This window comes from Perca flavescens, chromosome 14 (assembly GCF_004354835.1).
Source record: "Perca flavescens isolate YP-PL-M2 chromosome 14, PFLA_1.0, whole genome shotgun sequence".
NCBI classification, from domain to species: domain Eukaryota; kingdom Metazoa; phylum Chordata; class Actinopteri; order Perciformes; family Percidae; genus Perca; species Perca flavescens.
This window is the reverse complement of record NC_041344.1, coordinates 17,957,361-17,974,017: the sequence shown is the minus strand read 5'-3', so window position 1 is coordinate 17,974,017 and position 16,657 is coordinate 17,957,361. Positions and strand designations below refer to the sequence as shown.

At 40.5% G+C, this 16,657-nt stretch overlaps 3 protein-coding genes across 5 annotated transcripts; 1 reads left to right on the top strand and 2 right to left on the bottom strand.

Moving 5' to 3' along the window:
* Window positions 1–3,333: 3,333 nt before the first annotated feature.
* uqcrb (ubiquinol-cytochrome c reductase binding protein) lies at window positions 3,334–5,036 on the top strand. The gene is made up of 4 exons (XM_028596573.1): window positions 3,334–3,434; window positions 4,171–4,239; window positions 4,406–4,572; window positions 4,835–5,036. The coding sequence occupies exons 1-4, from the start codon at window positions 3,416–3,418 to the stop codon at window positions 4,910–4,912; spliced, it is 333 nt and encodes a 110-aa protein (XP_028452374.1). The 5' UTR covers window positions 3,334–3,415; the 3' UTR covers window positions 4,913–5,036.
* lrrc14b (leucine rich repeat containing 14B) lies at window positions 4,584–8,377 on the bottom strand. Its single transcript, XM_028596563.1, has 3 exons — window positions 7,796–8,377; window positions 6,991–7,619; window positions 4,584–6,390 (listed from the first exon to the last, which is right to left on the bottom strand). The coding sequence occupies exons 1-3, from the start codon at window positions 8,069–8,071 to the stop codon at window positions 5,712–5,714; spliced, it is 1,584 nt and encodes a 527-aa protein (XP_028452364.1). The 5' UTR covers window positions 8,072–8,377; the 3' UTR covers window positions 4,584–5,711.
* LOC114567538 (protein naked cuticle homolog 2) lies at window positions 8,096–16,611 on the bottom strand. Of its 3 annotated transcripts, none has more exons than XM_028596565.1 (10): window positions 15,366–16,611; window positions 15,246–15,272; window positions 15,082–15,155; window positions 11,344–11,398; window positions 10,888–10,979; window positions 10,508–10,603; window positions 10,270–10,405; window positions 10,034–10,165; window positions 9,451–9,931; window positions 8,096–8,437 (listed from the first exon to the last, which is right to left on the bottom strand). In XM_028596565.1, the coding sequence occupies exons 1-9, from the start codon at window positions 15,388–15,390 to the stop codon at window positions 9,477–9,479; spliced, it is 1,092 nt and encodes a 363-aa protein (XP_028452366.1). In that variant the 5' UTR covers window positions 15,391–16,611; the 3' UTR covers window positions 8,096–8,437; window positions 9,451–9,476. The 3 variants fall into 3 exon arrangements, with proteins under 3 accessions (XP_028452366.1, XP_028452365.1, XP_028452367.1); XM_028596564.1 differs by having other exon boundaries at window positions 10,034–10,169; window positions 10,271–10,405; XM_028596566.1 differs by lacking the exon at window positions 10,508–10,603 and having other exon boundaries at window positions 10,034–10,169; window positions 10,271–10,405.
* Between the last annotated feature and the right edge of the window lie 46 nt (window positions 16,612–16,657).

The window sequence follows — 16,657 nt, the reverse complement described above, 5'->3', positions numbered from 1 at the left end:
AGGAAATACATTTAAGTGATTTAATAAGATAACAGAATAGTGCAAGGGGCAAGGGGGGGGGGGGGTATCGTGTCCAGGGGAACCAGTGGTGAGCAGTGGGTGCAGTGCGCTCTACAGAGCATGCCCAGTTAATCAGGGTCTCTTGTTTGTGGCGTTGACCATGTGGAAATGGCGTCCTCCAAAGTCCAACAAACAATTCCAACACGTGGCAAACTTTCTTGAATCCAGAGAGAAGCAGGCAGGTAAGCAAGCAGGCAGGTAGGATTCCAAAACAGGGAGAACCCCAAAAACAGGAACAGGCAGAATCCTGAAAAACAGGAATTACGTGGAACACGCCAAATACCGAGGCGTGCACACACAGGTAGACTAACACACAAACACCATGTCCAAAAGCAGAAACAATAACCTGTCAACAGACAACGTAAACACAGAGACTAAAGACACAATTAATGAGGGTTAACAAGGGGCAGGTGACACAAGGGCTAAGAAACAGGTGAAAGACATCAGACAATCACAAAGGCGGGAAAACCAAAAAAAAAAAAACAGGAAGTAAAACAAGACAAAGACAAGATAAGACAAGACAGAAAACAGGACTACCAAAATAAAACAGGAAACAGAAACATACACTCTTCATAACATATATAATGTGTATCCCCTCCCTTAACATGCAAAGGGTCTGTCCTCTCATCATGTGTCTTATTTTCTGACTTTACCAGGTCACAATAAACAGCCTGAGATAATATGGAGATGTTTGCTGTTTTCTAGCAAAAGTTACAGATGGGATACACATTATATCAGGTGAAAAACAGCATGATATTTTGTGTATCCCCTATGTAACTTTTGCTAGAAAACAGCAAACATCTCCATATTATCTCAGGTTGTACACTGTGACCTGGGGCCTGTTTCAAAAAAGCAGAATATATAAATCCAGGATAACTGATAAAGCGAGGCTTGACCTAGTCTAATCTGTGCAGCCTGGCTTGGTGCGTTTCACAAAGGCTGAGGAGGAGCGACTAGGTTGAGCCAGGCTGAAGTAATTCAGATAGATGCGCGTCCACGGATTTCCTCAAAAGACCGCGAGGTCGATCACAGATTTACTGATGCCAAAATGGAGAGTACGCATTGTACATACTTTATACAGAGTGAGAGGCAGCTTCTTGTGGAAGTATGATGACGTGAAACACATTATTTGAATAAAAAGAAAATATCACGGCCGCTGTAACGAAACAGCGACAGAAAGCGTAGCAGACGATCACGGACCGACTGAATGCAGGCCAGCTGACAGTCTTGCCTGGGCCCGGGACGCGATATTACAAATCCCACTATGGCCACGCCAAGACCCGCCCTTCAATAGCGTTCACACACTACTATTGGCCAGGCGTCCATGCTTACATGTACAGGTCCTATCCCCTGACCAATCCCCTAACCCTAACCTTAACCACTCGAGGTGAAATTCCTAACCCCAAGCAATCGAGCTGCTTCGTAGGGCGGGTCTTGGCGTGGCCATAGTGTGTTGTGCCCGGGACGAGATCTTAGAAAATCTCTAAGGCCTCTATTTTCTTCTTCTCTTTTCTTTCTTTTTCCGAGCTCCGGACTTGTGCTGACCGAACATTTTGAGCGTACTGAACTTCAAATTTGATCAGTGGCCAAACCATTTTTATGTTGGGGGTGGGGGTGGGGTTCTTGACCACCATTTCCAGGACAATTAGGAAGAAAACAAATAAAAAGCTTTTATGTAATTCAAATATTATGCTTCATATTTTTTTCCACAAATAGGCCTATTTAAAAAAAGATTTTTAATTATTCCATAATTTAATGAGGGCCCAGTTCTGCCCCCCCCCGTCTACTGTGGGCCCGGGACAACAGACTCGTTTGTCCCCCCCTATCGGCGGGCGTGACTGAATGCATAAGCAGCCTAAATATATACATTAACTGACCACTGCTCTGAATGGAAACCGTCATAATCCTACCATTCAATGATTAGGCTACTAATCATTTGCACAAATTAACAATTGTACTCTTTGCCTTAAAAGTAAGCAGAAGATAACTCAGGAAATTTACCATGAAGATCCATTTTCTATAACGCTAGAATATGAAGCGTAAATATCTCTTTCACTCTGTTCCTCCCTCTCTCTTATTGGCTAAAATATTAATTTCCTGAGTCATATTAACTTCCACTACTCGCTTTTAATGCAAAGTGTACAGGTGTTCGTTTTTGCAAATGACAAGTGACACATTGAATGGTTTCATTTAAGAGCAGTAGTTCATAAATGTATATTTTTAGACTATCATTTAGTCTGTCCGCTATTATCTGTCACGCTTTTTCTATTCGCGTTTTTTTATGTTTTATAGAGGACGAGTTTCCTTCTCTACATATTGTATGCCTTGCTCCCTGGTATATATGGACATAGAAAATAAAGACACTGAAGAAATTGCACTGTAAAGTCTAGAAACTATAAAGATAATAAAGTGATAAATTCCATGCACACTATAAACATGAATGGAACAGAGTATATTCATCAGTTATTTCCCCCCAGGCAAAATATAAGGTACTAGATAGATAGTTACTGGTCCAGTGAACTAAGTCTATAATTTGGGAGGATTGTACAGTTAGGATATGTTCTTAAAATTGTACAATCCTCCCAAATTATAGTCCCAGTTTACTGGACAACACAAATTGTGAATGCCAAATACAATGCACATGGATGCAGAACAAACATGATCCTTATTGTTAAAGAATAAAAAAAGAAATTATAAACTAAAATAATTGAAGGTGCATTGGGGAACTATAGAAATGTACAGCATTGTATGTATTGCCCTTAGTAACAGACTTCATTTAAAACTCATTTTAAATTTTTTTAGCCTTTTCTAATTATCTCAACAACTGCCATAATATATTCATCAAACTTCATACAGCAATATAACAGTAACAATGACAAATCTATAATTATAAAAAAAAAATAATGGTCACAACTTTAAATAATAACAGTACTTAAATGAACAGCAATATGCACCTGTTGTATTTTAATCCAGGCTGATAACAAAAGGGTAAAACCACTGCTGAGTGAACAGAAAAGGTTCCAGGATTAAATAAATCCCGGCTGTTAGCCTGGTCAGGACCAGGCTAGCTGCACAGAATAAATCTCCATGGTGATTTATGTGCCTCTGCTTTCGTGAAACCGAGTCAAGGCTAAATTCATCCAGGATAACCAGGAAATCCCGGCTTAATCCCTTATCTTGGTTTTGTGAAACAGGCCCCTGGTTTCTCCTTATTTTGTTTTGTGGTTCAAACGAAAAAACAAACTATCAAAACGTACACGGACCCGGTAACGTTAATGTAAGTTTGCGCAATATCCCATTGACCTGAATGCTCTTTACCCATAACCCATAACGCACCGCGGTCGTTCTGAGAAAAATGGCGTCGAGGGCACCAGGTAAATGAACATCGCTCATTTCTTACATTTTCAGTTGTAAATTAACTCGCTAAAGAACGTGTTATACTGGTATGGCATTATGCATGTTATACTGTAACACATACTATTGTGTTATGTTCATTTTATCCGACAGTATATGTATGTTGGCACATTTGACTTGTGTGTGTCCTCTAACTTAGCTAGTGTCCCCGTGCTAACTGATGGTGCTGGGTAGCGTTAGCTAACCTTAGCTCAGCGCTAACTACTGATGCTAGTGCTAATCACAGTCAAATATTTATTTTACAACTATATACTCGTTCTGCTGTCCCTTTAGTGAGTAAACGTTTCCTAATAGGTAACCAGCTAACTGCGTCCAGCTATCGTTTGGTGTTATGTAACGTTTAACGTTATTCTCAACTCATGTTAGCTCCTTAGCATTACAGCCACTGTTGTGTGTTCATCTGTCATTTCAATGCACTTGAAGATGTTAAATGATCGCAGAAGAGCAAGTTATGTACTGTGCGTCAGCCAATGCCTAATGTCGTTATCAGATAGAATAGTTTGAACATAGTTAACGACTTTACAAAGTTACAGGCAAGTCTCATAATTTTATTTGTACTCAAGTAGTAGTAACGCTGTTGGTACCATACTCCTTCCCCGCACATCTGATGGAAACGTAATATTGTGCTCTTCTATAAAATCAAGTTTGTGCTGCCTGACTGATCATGTCTGTGTGTCTTCCTTGTCATGTCCACAGTAGCGACAGGCAGGCTCCTGCTTGGTGTCCGCAAATGGTATTATAACCTGTGTGGCTTCAACAAAATTGGTAAGCCCAAATATATTGGTCAAAACATTCAAACCTTGCAGTGCTACTCGTTTTGAAGCTACAGTATGTCAGGACTACCCATGAAAACATCGTTTGGGATGAATATGGGCTATTGTATCATTGATTTTACATTTAGCATCTTAACATTGCATGTTATCTCTGACAGGTTTAATGCGTGATGACACAATCCTTGAGGATTCAGATGTGAAAGAGGCCCTGAGGAGGATTCCAGAGACCCAGTACAATGACCGGATGTTCAGGATCAAGAGAGCCTTGGATCTCTCCATGAAGCAGCAGATCCTCCCTAAAGACCAGTGGACAAAATATGAAGAGGTACATTAAACTAATTGAAATGGGTTTTTTATTCAGGGTGGATGTGGGGTTTAATGTAAGGCATATTATATTGCATTGTTTACCACCAATCACACGTAGGTAGCTGCAAGGGTAAAACGGTTGTCATGTTATTAAATAGAAAAGAAACAATAAAATTGACTTTGGAGGATATTTACATAAAGTCACTAAGAAATGTTAGTCTAGAATAATTTGTGATATTGATATATCCTGATTCATACTTTCTTTATCTTTTTTGTTTTAGGATGAGCGATACCTGACACCCTATCTGGAGGAGGTGGTCCGTGAGAGGCAAGAAAGGGAGGAGTGGATGAAGAGATAGATGGTTTCCAGTTAAAGCTATTAATCCTCGTCTTCAGTCAGTGCATGGTTGTCCCCTGGTGTAATATTTAAAATGAGATCTTACCTATATAAAACTGCTCATTAAAAAATTGTACATTTTGAAAGATGTGGAAGTGTCCCTTTTTATGTAATGATAGTAGGCTATTTGAAGATTTGACTTAGTATTACAAAATAAACCGTACACTAGTATACTTGCTAACTTTGGATCTGTCCTTTGTTGCAAATATTGACATTTACAAATCCATAATACAAAATTGAAACGAGAATATAGTTATAACAAACATATACACTAGATACATGTAAGAAAATATCTTGGACAAACTTCAAGTATCTACCATAACCACTTCAATAGCTACATCTGTCTGCACTGCACATCTGTTTGCCTTACAGACTTTAGGAAGCACAGAAGAAAAACATTGATCCTCTGACACACAATGTCATCAGGAATGGAAGCCCTATATATGATGTAAATACATCTATATCCACAGTGTTGGCCTTCTGTCATGCATAGGTGCTAGCTTTCTGTACTAGCACTACATTCACATTTTATATATATAGATCTAGATATAGATATCTATATCATTTAGTATAGCCTAAGAACACAGCCTTTAAAAGAAAAATGGTCTGCAGGGGTCATTCATTGTCAACAAAGCAAGAACATTTCTGTAAAGTTTGAAGACTCAGGTCTGCTTTACCCAAATGTATAGATTTGTGTAAACAATCTGAGATCATGACCTTTTTCTGTCAGTCCATTTACTGGATCACTCCAGGCAACCCCATTAGTTATCTTCCTGAGCCTGTGATCTTCTATTGTCCACGTCAGTTATGCTAACTATAAAGTTCCCAATAACATTGTTAAAAGATTTTAACATGGACACCCCCAGCTCATTGCTGGTTTCATTAAGGTCTGGGTCATAGGCCCCCGAGAGTGGGGTGCACACCTCCACACTTCCTCTACCAGCTCCTTCCAGGATCCCCATCAGCTGGCCTCTGACCTCCTGAAACAACTCCTTGTTGTACAGCAGTAGGTCTGAATCATCAAGAGGATAAGTGACATCCTCAGAGTAGCACTCACGGGGAACGGGTACCTCTATGTATTTTAACTTAGGAAAGCCTGCAGATAGCATGGAGAATAGCCTGCGCAGGGCTGCAGAGGTCAGAGGGTTTCCCACGAATTTGAGCTCTTCCAGCACCTGACAGCAAGCCAGAGCATTAGTGAAGGCGTCCATGTGCTCATCCTCTATGTTACATTCTTCAAGGGCCAGGCTGACCAATGTGGCTGAGGAGCGGCTGAGCAGTCTGTGGAAACAGGAGGAGAAAGAGCTGAAGATGTCATGTCCGCTGATGTCCAGACAAACCAGGAACTCACTGTGGAGGCTGTTGGACAGGTACGTCATGTCCAAACGGTTGAGGCAGCAATTGGCCAACTCCAAGCACTGCAATGGAGTGTTGAGAGGACTAGGTAAAGAAAAGATAGGTAAAAAGAAATGAATTGGTGTGTGATTAAAGGTCAATGGTACCAGAAATCCCTGGGCCTCAGCAATCTTTTAACACAAATGACAATTGCTATGTACAGTAGTGAATAGCAGGCAGATACATATTTTTACATATAGTTTGTGTTAGTTCTCAAGAAGTGTTTGACATGTAGGATGGGGCAGGAAATGCTTAACAGAATAATAGGTACATCTTTTTTTTGTCTGTTGTTTGGGCCTCCAGTTCTATTTCCATTTGAACTTTGAATTTGTGATGTACAAGTAGTAGGGTTCTGGCTAACCTGTGGCTGTGGCCAGGTGCAGCTGTCTGTCCTCACTCTGGCACCATGAAAGAAATTTTAACAACAAAATACCTCCCATTGCTAACCAAGAGCTTTAATACAGCGGGAATGTGCTGTGGCCCTGGTTAAAGGTGATTATTGTGAGCTATATTAAAGCTCTTGATGCTACAAAGTGCATGCAAGACAGACAGACTGACATCAGAGCAATCCATCTCATTGACATGACTATTCAACAAGGACACCTTGTTGTCTTTCTTCATCCCCCTCTCTGTCTAGTTACTCACTTGAGCAATCTGCGTAGGTGTCCAGTCAGAGTGGAAAAACCAACAGAGAGCTCAGTCAGGCTGCTCATTTGGGCCAGCAGATTGCCGATGATGGACAGCACATCATTCTCATCAGACCCCAACCTTCTAACATCCAACGCCCCAGCCGGCAGGGTCAATGACTGTAATTTGGGCAATTCCACCTTGGACAGCAGCACCTCCAAGTGTGGGGCCTCCAGGGGAACATTGTGGACTACCTCGAGCTTTGAAATGCACTCAGGTTCTGCTAGGCGAAGAACATAGAACAGCTGCTTGAGAGCGAGGGAATCAGCCCGAAAACTAACAAAACGAAGCTTCAGTGGACAGTAGCGCTTGAGGAGGAAGGCCTGAGCCACCAGCTCATAGTTGCGGCCTGTGACGAAGCCATTCAAACGGACATCAATAGATATTTCAACGGGAGATCGGGACACATTGCTGGCTTGCATGGCCACCGTGGTCTCGTAGCACATTTGGGTCAGGAGCTGGGTTCTTCCCCATCGGCCCAGGGTTGACTGGCAGGGGCAGGGCTGGTGCTCGATATCCTTCAGGGCAGTCAGGTCCACCACATGCAGGCTCTTGGCATAGGTTCTTGGAGGAGACAACACATAATCCTATAGAAAAACAAGGGGAAAAGATCGTGATTATCTAGTCAAGCAATAACAATTTATGACCATCGTGAGCCAATGACAAGGTGTGTTTAAGCCAGTAAGGCCACAAGTAGAATAACTGAAAAACATGTATGACAATAATATGATAAAGCATAATGTACTCAAGATAACCCAAGTACCTTTAAGCCAGTTAGAATTGCCTCCAGACAAAGCCGGCAGGTGCGGGAGGTCAGGTCCATCTGACAGTCGACTGTTTCTCCCAGGAGCCTCTGTATGTCAAGCACATGAAGAGGCCATGCCTGGACCAAAACATGCAGCAAGTCTGCCTGCTCATGGAGGTAGCAGGCCTTGAAGAGAATTGGGTAGAGGTTAAAAGACACAAAGTTGAGGTTCTCCAGAGCACTTGGGCCGCTCTGGACAAAGCTCTCAGCAGCAAGAAATTGCAGTGACTTCATGTTTTTTAGGTTTTATCCCCTGGGTTTTTTTCTCGTACCAACAGGTCTGTTGGTTGTTGATGAGAGCTGCAGTCAAACAGCTATGCGTGTCAGTGTCCGGCCTCCTTTGTGGTTGCTGCTTTGTTGATGTCTGCCTGGGTGTTGTGCATTTGTCTAGACCCAGGCTTGCTGTGGTGAGGCATGGGGGTTGCGTGGTAGGGTAAGTGGGTAGAAGTTATTAATAGAAACAGCTGTCTCACGTCCTTCGACAGGCACAGTGTCTGTTTGCAACTTTCGTAAGAGAGATAAATAGGAACAACATCTGAATGGCACTGGGAAACTTGTCACTTTTCTACAAACACCTCTTTGTGACACTACTCAGATGACCTGCAAGGATAGAAGAAAACAATGTTGTGAGAGCAGAAATATAACAGCAATACAGGAACAATAAAATCTGTGGTACAGACAAATTATCACTTTGCAATGTTTAATGCATTTGAGAAGGCAGCTTGTGATAAGGTGCTGTTATCTACATTTTGGTGCATTCACTTTTAACCAAACCTGCCTCAGTTAATGGCTTTGCCGCTCTCAAATTACAGCATGTCACATGGTTGCAATGCATTATGGTCTATTGAGGCTTCGGTCAGTGAAGACATGGGTGTCTCTGCCCTTTACATGATGGATTTCTTCCGATATAAACATGGGTGCAGATTCCATTTTTACTTTGTTGACCATATTTCAGCATTTCTATATCATGCTCCTGATGTGGAAAAATACAACTATAAGCAACATATTGCGGCCAGAAATGCAGAATATATATTACAAACAGTTGTTGTCTTGCTGTTTTTGAGTTAGAAAAATGTCACTAACATACATAGAAAAATGCAAGAAAACAAAGCATGGACTTTCTGGGATTGTTATTGGAATATGAACTATCAACAGAGAAATTATTCATTGCCATTAAATGTTTGTTCAGTGGTACACATATTTAGCCTGGTCCTACCAGCGCGGAGCCAGGCTAACACATATTTGGACTAGGAAGCAAATATGTGACTATGCAGGTTATACAGCAATACAGGTTAAAATGTAGTCATGTATCGCTACAAAGTGTGCATTTAAATAACTTTTAAAGCTACGTGGCAATCTATCTGAGATGAACCTGCCAATCTAAATGGCTATAAAAGTAGTATTAGTAACACTGAATTGTCTTTCTTGGATCTAGTGTAGGTAATATTTTCGGGTTTGCTTGCATTAAAATAACCTAAGGAATCAGTGCCTAAGCCCGATTCCACCACACACTGAATATCAAGTAAATGAGGTGATTCAAGGACCTGCTGAGTTGCATCTAACCTCCAAAACTACCACATTTCAGGTCGATAGTCTATACCAACTCTTCTTACCGGTCTCATGTGTGTTTGAAAAGCATTTATGAAGGGTGGTAGTGATGGTGGTGATGATGATGATGATGATGATGCTCGTGATGGTGCTCATGTCTCTGGGCTGGAGAAGCCAAGGCACCACAGGAGGGTTGAAGGTTGAAAAATATTTCCCTACCTCCCCCCGGCGTGGGTCTAAGGTGTGAGGCAGCATCTTGTACCCTGGAGCGAAACCTCTTGCTCGGACTATGTTGCAGGACGCTATGTGCTGCAGGCTGAGACTGGGAAGGTTGGCACCATGAAGCAGGGTGTTGGCCATGTAATCTGCAGGACTTCCCCTCTCCTCCGTTCCTGTCTTTCCCCACTGACACAGCCTTGCTTCTCGGGGAATAAGGGGTAGAGAGGCCCCTGGGAGAGTCAGGAGAGATGCAGTTCTCTCTGATCACCACAGAGTGTTGCTTAAGAGCAGAATGAGCATCCTGAGTGGGCTCCTGAGAGGGAGATTCTGCAATAAAAGGAAGAAAATGGCTTTAATTGTGTGTAAGGAAAAAAATATAACAGTTCATGAAATCAAGTGTTATATACTGCTGATATGCACAAACTATACCAGTATTGTCAAACTTGGAGGTATAGTTTTCAATGCCAGCTAGATCCAGGTAGTGGTTTCTGCGCTCTATGTTTTCATCCACACAATAGTGTCTTTTTGCTGCCTCCTGAAAAGCACTCTGCTCCTTCCCTGCTGCGGTTTTCAATGAGAGAGGGGCATTATCATCACACCAGTGACATTTGGTTGACAAATTATGTCTACAGTTACTTGAGCCACAATAAAAAAAAGGCTTTTACCTATTTGTGAGATCTTCTCTGGGCCAGCTGATGGAGTTACAACTAGCTTTATCTTCAGGGGTGTGGTGTCACTGTAAGGCGGCTTGACCGACGCCTCTAGAACCTCATGCATAGAGTGTATCAGACTGGACATGTCCTGCAGAATGCACACACATACATACTGTATATACACACTGTGTACAAAGCAAGCTACTTAAAACACCATTTAATTTAAACAATATGCGTGAAGGAAACCTACCTCTCTGGTGACCTCGTCACTGTTGTCAAAGTTGTACAGCATGAATACCCACTCCTGCTGAGTGTCCTTATCAGGCACAATGTTACACTCTGTGACCTGTGTGTGCACATATTGCTATAATAAACATGTAACTGCAGTTCTGTAGTTTATTAGGTAAAATTAAAGTTTACAGTAATATATGTGGTGTAATAGCTGACCCATAGGGTCTTCAAAACTGGTAAAACCTCAATGTGTGCTTATATTACATTGTTGATTACTATCAGATAAGTGACTTTGTAAAGAGTGCCCCGGAAAACACATGATCCAGACACACTAGAATCTCACCCATCAGGTACCTTAATGATTTGCAAATTTGCAGAGATTTGGAGGTATACACTCACACCAGCATGGCTGCTCCTCTTCTTCGTCTGTTTATTGAACTGGAAGTGGATGCTTTTATCTCTATCAGGTGTCTTCTTTGGTGGCAGAACCACTAAACGACACACAGAGCTGGACTGTAAATATCTTTATCCAGTAGACTCACAGTTTGAGGGTAACTATAATTATTGTGTTAACATACTGTGCCTTGTAAATCAACATATTCCTTGTTATAAGCTCTGTTTTCAATACATGTTTGGCAGCAGAGAGGAAACTTACTGAAAGCTCCACCTCCAAAGGATGAAGTTTTCAAATATACTGTAGAACAGATGTATTTAATTTTACTTTGTCCCTTTGACCTTGGAAAGCAAGGGGTGTGACCTGCTCAACATCTACACAATAATTAAGCCCTTTATAATACATAGAAAGTGAGCAATGTCAGTATGATGCAAAAAGCAATAATTCAATTCTCTACTCACCTTTGAGGTTGCAGTTACGCTCAGACTTGTTTGCCCTCAATTCTACGTACAAGTTCTGTCAAAAAAAAGTGAGAGTGTAAATCAACACAGGGATAGGGAAAGAAAAGAGTCAGCAATTAAGAGCTTTTTTCGTCCCATTGGTGTAGAGATTGATCTCCAGATGAGAGCAATGTGTCATTCTAGAAAATAAGTCATTGACTCTTCAAGGAGCGTGTGTCTTTGTGTCCCAACTGGCAGTGGCAGATGGCCGCCCACCTAGAGCCTGGTTCTGCCTGAGGTTTCGGACTGTTTAAAGGAAGTTTTTCCTCGCCACCGTCGTACCAAATACTTGCTCTTGGGGGGAATTGTTGGGTCTGTGTAAATTAGAGCGTGGTCTAGACCTACTATGTCTGTAAAGTGTCCTGAGATAACTTCTTTTATGATTTGGCACTATAAATAAAATAAAATTGAATAGAACGAGGTTTGGACATTTCCTAACTGCCTCTCCTCTTTAAACCGTTGACATTTTGACCTTTTCTTCCTCGATCACACGTAACTGACGTGTCCCTGAAGTTTTATATGATCATTAAATGTAAATTATTTTTCTCATATTGTCCGTCTGTACTCACCCTCAGAAACGCTCAATTTTAGCATCTGTCTTTAAGCCCCCTCTCGAAAAAGCCCAGTCTGCTCTGATTGGTAAGCATCTTTGGGGCCTTGCACCGTCATTGCAGCCAGGGAACGACAGTAATAGCACTGTAGCAGCACTTTTCTACCTATGTAAGTAAGCATGTAAACATCACAACCGTATGGACGTCCTGACAACTTGTTTAAAGGCCCAGTTTCTGAATAAGGGCTGTGTGCATTTTTCCGTGTGTTGAGTGTTTTGATACTTTCACAGTATGTATATAGCACTTCCACCTGCTTTAATAGAAAAAAAGACAGATATCTCACTTTTTACAATATGGGACCTTTAACAATCATCCATTTCTGTGATTTCAAAAAAGATCTGACACTACATACTCACTACTATCTCAGGTAGAAACCAGTCTGCACTGTAAAGCAAGAGAAAACTGAGAGCCCCAACAAGGCTTTTCTTATCTCTCAACACGACAATCCATCATTAACGTCACACTGATGCTCGGGCAGATGCAGATGAGCGACAATAGGAATGATAAGATAAGTGAGTGCACACCTTGCACTCACATACACACCAGTCTTTCTCCACACCCTCCTCTCTCTGCCTGTCACGCTCTGACTGCAGTAAAGCTTTGATGCTGGGTTCGATTTCAAGTAAAAGACGGTGGGAAGTGGAAGAGATGGTGCAGGTAGCAGAAAGGTGCACACAGGGTAGAATCCAGTATTTGTTGTATGCCCTCATTATAAATCACCCATCCACGCATCCGCCTGGATATCAAAAAGCTTCAAGTGTCAGCAGAACAGTAGCTGCCTTTGTCTCAGCAAAAATGTATAACAGTCAATCTGATAACATTATACTTGGGTGGATTTTAGCCTAAATATAATGAGAAATACCAACCTTTTCAAGACTTAAAGTAATGTGTACCCACTCAAGACAGAGAAACATTGGTACAAATGTGAACTGGACTTAACAGTGGATTTCCAGTGCAAACAAAATAAGGAGAGTAGTAGAAGTAACCACACCTGGGCGTTAGTTATGTCAAGATTAAAACCCTGCTCATGATGTTTGCTCATGGATGTTACAATATTTACATGGTGTTTATGAAAACACAGTCAGCCGCGCGTGCACACACACATACACACACACACCTTCAGAAAGTGATGTTGTCGACACCTGAGCGACTGCTTTTTGACAGGTAAGTAAGGTATATACGTAAATATTTAGTTAGTGGGTCTGTGTATCTTCAGTTTTTATCTACAGCTTAAACACATTTACTTGTCACTGGTTATCTTCACGAATACACAAAGTGTCTGTAACTATCATTAAGCTATTTTTGTGTTGTCAAAGTTTTGAGATTGCTATTAATAAAAGAACTTTAGCAATTGTTTTAAGGTGTCTTTTTTTAAAAACTGTCTCTCTCTAGTTGCAGAAAACTATTTAAATGAAGTAAAGTCATGGGAAAGGCTTCATATTAAGGAGGCAAAAAGAGGGTTCATGCAAGACCAAAGCTAAATATATAAAATGTCTCACACAATGGGATGTCTTTGGCGTTGGCAGTTTACAGCAGTGGAGTGTCAAACTATATTAGGCTGGAAAATCTAATCGCAGGAAGATCTCTGCCATTAACAAGCACAGAAACTCCACCACAACCTTTTAAACAACTTGGCAACATCTTTTTCCAAACTGTGGAAGTTTCCAGAGCTTTCATACAACACTTTATAAAACTTCAAAACAAACTAGTGATAACTCGCACCAAATCTAATGACTTTAGCAGTTGTGCTAAAAGATCAAACAAGCTGAAGACAAGTAAAAATGGCATGTCATGTTGTTTATCACATTTCACATTTAAATAGTTTTCCTTTATCTACAAGCAACACTGTGATCTTTGGAAGCTCATAAAACATTTGTAATTTCCTTTTAACACATAATCTGGTTACACAGATTAAATCAGTGTGTATATAGTTAATAGGAGAGTAAGTAACAGTTTTTACCGCCTCTTCTTAAATAACACATAATGAAGACGACATTTTATCTTCTGTTCAACAGTATCCATCCAAACATACGGCTTCATAAATGCTAACAGTCTACACGTGATAATCATTTACGCAATCAAACACCCCCTCCCTCCCCACATCTTTTTCCTCTCTGCCCTCTTTACAGTCTGTCTGACTGGAGAAGGAAAGCAGTACCAGATGTGGAGACTTTTTTTCAGTCGGGTATAAAGACCTTGCTGTTTGGAGGGGGTGGCTGCGTTTCACTTCACAGACTTGCAAGTCTCTTTATAGAGATGGAGGAGGAAAGGGCGGAAGAATAAATATACGACTACCTCCAAACACCTTTTATGTCTCCTGAAGTGATATAGAAAATACTGTATATCCCAAAACTGGCTGAACTGAGATGAAGCTGTTGATGCTGCAATAAACCAGTATAGAGGCTGGGAATGCCTGAGTTTCTGTTGTTTTTTTTCTTCAGTATGGGAAATAATGTGAAATGTACAACTCTCATGCATTGAAGAGGATGTTCTGGAGGAGAAATCGTCCCTAAAATACTTATGTGTTGTTAGATATTATCAGTTCAGAGCCAAGTCCAGTCTAGTCATTTTATTAATACGACAAATCACAAATTTTCCTCAAAGGGATTTTGTGAGACCCAATGTTCTTAGACTCTTGATTCAGATAAGAAAAAAACTCCCCCAAACCATATAATCAATAGTTTTTTTAAGTGCTCCTAAATGTTTTATGTAAAGCACTTTGAATAGCCTTGTTGCGGAAATGTGCTATATAAATAAAGCTGCCTTGCCTATGTAGTTTTCAGTAAAGTCTAAATTAACTACATTATCAACCATTATATCAATAAAATCTCCTAACCCTATCAGGCCAATGGTTTCCACCCATCACTGTGCCAGCTTCAAGCCTATTTGGTAATCCATCAAAAACAAACCATTACAGTGTCAAAAGGAAACCAAAATAAGCATCATGGGATCCATTTGTGTAATATCTAATGTGGGTGCCCTCTGAGTTTAGTTTTGCCTGCGTCTGTATGTTAGTCCAGTTAAATATATAGCCTAATACTAAACTATATAAGCCGAAATAAGCATACATTATAAAAACCTGTTCTACCTCTGTCAGTTTGGTTTTGTGGATGCGCTCCAGCTCCCTTTGACAGGTCAGCACATTGGAAGCCAAACTACCACCTGCAGAGCATAAGAATAAATATGTTAATACATGTACAAACACGTGTAAAAGGTGTGTTGTTTGTACAGTTTCTGTGTTGACTGTCTTACCTTCGGGACCCTGTCTACGTTTCGAAGCTGTCCAAATAATGAGGGGGAAAAAAAGAGTCAGAAGCGATTCCATCTAAAAAAAATAAAATAAAACTAATGCAATGTAATAAAATATCTCACCAAGTTTGGACTGTAATTTCCCCATAGTTCCGTATTTTTATTTGATGAAGAACATTTCATAATGTCCAATCCATGAGGGGGAAAATAAATGCGACACTTGCGAAAGAACAGCGCCAGCAGACTACACCATGGACTACACAGACAAGCGTGAAAGTTTGACTTCAAAGAGTATAAAAGGCAGAGCGAGAGGCTTCACCGTTGCGTACTTCCTTCTACGGTAAATTCGGTTTCGCTGATCACTGTAGATTACTAAAGCTAAGAAAAACACGTTAACAAAGGGAGAAAGCTTCTTTTTCTGAGACGCATTTTAATATGTAAAATAACTTATTCTGGACATATGTATTGTTTTCTTTATGTAAAAATAAAAATATACAGTTGTGGCCACAAGTTTACATATAGTTGTAAAGAACAGTCCTAATGTCTATTTAAATGGGCTCAGAGATGTCACCAGCTGTAGTCAATCATAATCACTGTGAGAAGTAAAAGAGGTCATGTCACAAAGCAAATTTGATTGATACAACTTTCTACATCACGTTGTTGTTGAGGTTGCTGTATGTATTTTTGACCAGTAGATTTAGTCACATTTTCAGAAGACCCATAATAAAGTCAAAAGAGACCCAGCTTTCATGAATGTTTTTTTTTCATGATCCAGTGATCACAGAAAAATAGGAGTTGTAGCAATTATTGGAAACTCAAACTGCCATGACATACATGTTCTTTACAAATGTAAACTTTTGGCCACAACTGTAATAAAATGTAGGCTAATATTTTAATAATTTGTCTTGTGTGTGCGCATCTATACATGCTTTACAAGTATTACGATGGATCCACAGTATATCTCTGATGGCACTCTATTTTGGCTCATACGAATCACGAATGTTGTCTGTCAATACTGTAGGGGTATGAATGACTCGTTTCAATTAAATCATAATCTGTATAATCTAGATGCTGTATTCAGGTGAAATGGCTGTCTTGACCACCAGTTTCCTACATCGCAGAATGGTCTTTTTAAGAACTCAGACACCACTGTAGAGCATCATCATATTGCTCTAAATGAGGTGAACATCACAAAAATGCTGGAATGACAAACGCATCACATCTGCGGTTTACTGCAGTATCTCGTGCTTTGACACTAAGCACTTGTAACACTCATGACAACTGCAGCTCTTCACTGTTTCTATCACCTAACTTATTGTTGCCATAATTAAGATATTTATAGCTTAATTCACAGAAGGAAAAATAAAATAAAAAGGGGATAACAGTGTAAAAAGTCATGTTAGTCTATCGACCAC

Coding starts and splice junctions, on each gene's coding strand:
- uqcrb (XM_028596573.1), top strand. Junction 4,240..4,405: donor GTGTGGCTTCAACAAAATTG/GTAAGCCCAAAT, acceptor TATCTCTGACAG/GTTTAATGCGTGATGACACA. Junction 4,573..4,834: donor AGTGGACAAAATATGAAGAG/GTACATTAAACT, acceptor TTTTTGTTTTAG/GATGAGCGATACCTGACACC.
- lrrc14b (XM_028596563.1), bottom strand. CDS start 8,071: ATGAAGTCACTGCAATTTCTTGCTGCTGAGAGCTTTGTCCAGAGCGGC. Junction 7,620..7,795: donor CAATTCTAACTGGCTTAAAG/GTACTTGGGTTA, acceptor GTTTTTCTATAG/GATTATGTGTTGTCTCCTCC. Junction 6,391..6,990: donor CACCTACGCAGATTGCTCAA/GTGAGTAACTAG, acceptor TTCTTTACCTAG/TCCTCTCAACACTCCATTGC.
- LOC114567538 (XM_028596564.1), bottom strand. CDS start 15,390: ATGGGGAAATTACAGTCCAAACTTG. Junction 10,604..10,887: donor AGAGGAGCAGCCATGCTGGT/GTGAGTGTATAC, acceptor GTGCACACACAG/GTCACAGAGTGTAACATTGT. Junction 9,932..10,033: donor CTCCAAGTTTGACAATACTG/GTATAGTTTGTG, acceptor CTTTTATTGCAG/AATCTCCCTCTCAGGAGCCC.